The 4,409-nt window shown below is 42.5% G+C and overlaps 1 protein-coding gene across 1 annotated transcript in view; it reads left to right on the top strand.

The window, feature by feature from the left end:
* The first annotated feature begins 689 nt into the window (after positions 1 to 689).
* Positions 690 to 4,409, top strand: part of rpia (ribose 5-phosphate isomerase A (ribose 5-phosphate epimerase)) — a 10,493-nt gene continuing 6,773 nt past the window's right edge. Inside the window, exons 1-4 of the mRNA XM_032511967.1 lie at positions 690 to 962; positions 1,791 to 1,851; positions 2,028 to 2,083; positions 2,394 to 2,453. Coding sequence (XP_032367858.1) covers positions 780 to 962; positions 1,791 to 1,851; positions 2,028 to 2,083; positions 2,394 to 2,453 — 360 coding nt within the window. The 5' untranslated portion in view covers positions 690 to 779. The remainder of the gene's footprint in view (positions 963 to 1,790; positions 1,852 to 2,027; positions 2,084 to 2,393; positions 2,454 to 4,409) is intronic.

The raw sequence follows: 4,409 nt of genomic DNA, 5'->3' as shown, positions 1-4,409 counted from the left end.
TACTTAAAGTCACCCTATGCAAAACCTTATATAAGCCCTAATCAGCACATTAATCATTTACTTTTTATTGCACTACAATTATCTGGCAACTTTAGTTACTAGTTACTCAACAAATCCAGTAAAGCATGTATGAAAAGTTTAACTATAAGAGCGACTTTTTTTTGATAATATTTGAAGTCAGTTTTCATACAAAATCATGTCATGGTTTAGACTAGATTATTAAAATAAATACACTGTCTATTGTCGGTTGGACAGAACAAACATTGTTAAGGTGCCACTTTTAGCTCTGGGTAATGGTTTTTTTTTTCACTGTTTTTACATTTCAATCAATCAATTATCCAATTACTGGAGAAAATTATCAGCAAAAGAAAAAAATAATCAGTTGCATATTCAGGGGCCATTTTTCTGCATTGTGTACTTATTTTTTGTAATTAAACAACATTTTCAATGCAGGACTTTTACATGTAATATAGTCTTTTTACAGTGTGGTATTAGTACTTTTACTGCAGTAATACTTCCTCTATAGGTGAACTTCTGTGAGTGCAGCCTCTGTTTGTCCAGTACATAGACTGTATATATGTCACTGTGTATTTATACAGACACACACAGTCTATGGTATGGTCCAGCACATTGATGTAGCCATACTAAGAGGGGTCCACTCGGGGTTGCTGCTGTATTGCACCTGCGCAGATAACCGCAGACCGCAGAGGTGCGGAAGTCCGCCTGTCTGTCCCCATGGTCTGTCCCTATTGTCTGTCCGTCTCTTTGTGGGCCGGGTCATGAAACGTCGGGGGTGGGTCTCCTTCAGTAACCTCGCAGCTGGATTTCTCTCTTCGGCATCCTGGAGGCTGGTGGCTCTCAGCAACCAGAAGCACGTGCGTCTGTCCAGTCAGTCCGTCGCTAGCATGGCCGAGGAAGCGAAGAAACTGGCCGCTTACGCCGCGGTGGATAACCACGTCCAGGTACATTATTGTCATTGTTAGCTAATATAGCCACAAGAGTCCGCAGCCTGCGAGCTTTTAGTTTAGCTCGGTCATGTCTAGTCTTCGCTACATTTAGAGATGCTGCGTGTTAGCAAAGTTAGCCACTAGCTAACTTACAGACAGTAATGTAGCCTAGCTTGCTAACGTATCGCCGTTATCTAACTTGCACGGTTTGAGAGGGAATTAGCTCACCGTTATGCGTGCTTGGCCCGGGATAGTGGCTTAACTTTGTTCAGTATTAAGGACTAAATATACTAACTGTATGTCATAGCATGTGTTGGCTGTAAATAGAGCGGTCATTGTGGTTTTAACTGATGGACAAATCGAAATATATGAGCTTAGGCGTAAAGCAGCCTGAATGAGAAACAGAAGCCGACAGAGAGCCTGTATCTGTGCTGTGTAGTATACATGGTGTAATAGTAAAGTATCAGTTTGCAGTTACACATTATATAATTCAACTGCGATAGAGCAGGAACGTGACATGTGGACAGTTTTGGTCATGAAATATCCGCCACAAAATGTGGACAAAATGGTATCAAGTCGTGATATTTTGTTGAAACTGTTAATTTTTTTTGAAATTCATTGTATTTTTGAGGCTGTAATTTAAGACTTGTATTTCCATATGTTTGTGGGGTTATGTTCCTGGATGAATAATTGGAAAAGAAAACTCAATGAACTCGTAAATACACTTAAATAGAACATCTCCAGTACTGCTCTCCCCTTCAGTTCAGGTGTTTTACTCCCAGCCACTTTCAGGACCTGATGTGAAATGTTTGACTAATTTGAGTTGTTTTCTGTCTCTGGTAGAACAACCAGGTGGTTGGAGTGGGCAGCGGATCCACCATTGTCTATGCTGTGGACAGATTAGGTGAGTGAAACCACACTGACCTTTGTCTTTAAACACCAACTTGGCCACGGTAAGGTTAAAGCTCAATGATTACTTTTCATTTTTGGTTTGTTTGAATTGGAAATCCACTGACCTTTTATCTTTAAACGCACACTTAGCCATGCTTAAGGTTGCTTTGTGTATGCTGTGTATTCCAGCTGAGAGAGTGCGACAGGAGAAACTCAACATCGTGTGTGTGCCCACCTCTTTCCAGGTTGGTTTGGAACTTTTAGTGTTACTTATAGGCCAACATGACTCTGAGTTGTATTCGGCCTCGTGGCGTAATGGTGTATACACAGTGGCAACAGCATGTGTTTCAACATCGTGGCTTCGTTACCACACGCAATCTTCTCTTTTTTTTCCTTGTCTTTAACATCTAAATGTTACAATTACTCAGAAGGACTTACCCAACATCAATAAGAGCTGTTTCTGTGTATTTGTGTTGTTTCTACTAAAACATGCAAAGGAACTGTGGTCTTCTGCTGGTCACATTGTGTCCCATCTCTTGGCTTGTCCTCCCACAGGCTCGTCAGCTGATTCTGCAGCACGGCCTCACGCTGTCGGATCTGGACCGGCACCCAGAGGTATGATGAGCTCGTTGCAAACCAGTCTGAAAGCCATGGCAGTGAGGAAGGGCCACAATATGTTGTCGCTCAAACCCTGTCAGCATGAATTGTAGGAGCATGACCCCCCCCCCTCCGCCCCGCCAAAGATTCATTTTGTGTGTGTTACATTTCCACAGTTTAGCTTTTATGAAAGCCCGCTCCATTTTTCCGTTTCAGTTTTCACAGGTTCTTCTTCACCCGGAAGACACGGCCACATTGCATTGTGGTATACAAGAGTACAATGTAGGGAACATCCTATGTACACTCAAATTACCTGTGCATTGTGGTTTCCATGATAGGGAACTGTAGGGCTGCAGCGGTTTGGATTTGTTTCTACCGCGGTTGAAAAGCAAGAAATTCCTGCGGTAGTGCGGTATACTGCAACCCCCTGACGAGAGTAGCTGAAGTTAGAGTGAGAATCCAGGGAATGTCAGCCTGCATGGACATTTGGTATCCTAAAACAGAACGGCTTATCTTGGTAGAGAGAGCAACAAGTTAGAGAACTGCTGAGTCACCCTTGAACACGATGTCATCAGACACAATCCATGTCATTAGCAGGGATGTGCAGACATTTGGAAGGGCCATCGCTGTAATCTGGAAAAAAGGCAGCCCCCCCCCTTTTCAGCCTCCAAAGATGGCGATGTCTCCAAAGGAAACATAATTCTAAATAAGTTCTACAGTATAATGCACTTTTAAGTTAAGAATAGTATTGGTCGTAGCATCTATCTATTTTTACTTATGGCCCTTTTTATAGGCACACCCACAACCTCATTATGTAGCTGTTTGATTTGTTAAGTGATGCTCAGCATCCCTCCCTCCCTCCCTGGTCTGGAGACTTGTGGTAGGCCTCATCTTGAATAGAATTATTAAAATCTCAATATAGGAACTTATACAGTTTACTGTACTTGTCACTGCAAAAATTTACATTACCTGTAGTTTTTTTTAGCATGTGACATCACGCTTTCAGTCATCATGACGACCACTACGGTCAGAAACGTGCCAAAATATGATCAATAACATCTCTGTCAACGGACTTATTTGCTGATCTTAGCTACCAACTGTTACCTTGAAACCATCCAGCAAATAGACGGTACCCTAGAGAGGTTACCTGAAACTGGTGATTTAGCGTCCCCGCTCATTTAACACACAGTTTAACAACAAAACAAGACGCTGAGTGAACATTACTAGCTACTGTTTTCATGTTGCACCCCCCACTAACATGAAAACTTTTATAAAACAATAGCTAGCGTTAATACAGCGTGTCGCAGGGATACGGCGTCTCCTGCAGCGGGGAGGCAGAGGGACCGCAGTGTTCGCTAACGTTGGCTTCTTGTCCTGTCAGGGGTCTGATAAACAGTGAATTCATCAAATTCAGTGTTCACAATGCTTTTTCCAATAAACTGGAGCTGTCACATTACACAGGACCCACGTGAGTGCAGATTTCATGTCGCGTCTTTAGTTGCAGGGTGTCACTTTGCCTAAGATAGAGTGAAAAGTAGTACTCCCCCTGTTGTTTACTTGGTTGCCATGACTTCGCGAGTAATGACGTATCAATTTTGCTTGGATATAAACAAGATTCTCAGAACTTATTCCTTCAATTGTAGAAGCAACCGTCAAATATTTTTATAATGCACAAGGTTAATGTTTTCCTTTTTGTTAGTTTTGTTTGAAGTACTTTTTACGTATAAATTAGGGGTGTCACGATTCTAGTAGTCCTTACTGTCAGGGCACGGCCTCATACTCTGCTTCTGACTGGCTAGTAGTCCTTACCTAGGTACTGTCAGGGCCCTCATACTCTGCTTCTGACTGGCTAGTAGTCCTTACCTAGGTACTGTCAGGGCCTTCATACTCTGCTTCTGACTGGCTAGTAGTCCTTACCTAGGTACTGAGCGTGTGTCCCAACAAAGATGGAACAGAAGTGAGATGTCTCACTCT

The sequence above is a fragment of the Etheostoma spectabile genome, unplaced genomic scaffold, assembly GCF_008692095.1.
Source record: "Etheostoma spectabile isolate EspeVRDwgs_2016 unplaced genomic scaffold, UIUC_Espe_1.0 scaffold58, whole genome shotgun sequence".
NCBI classification, from domain to species: domain Eukaryota; kingdom Metazoa; phylum Chordata; class Actinopteri; order Perciformes; family Percidae; genus Etheostoma; species Etheostoma spectabile.
This window is presented reverse-complemented; position numbering and strand designations above follow the sequence as displayed.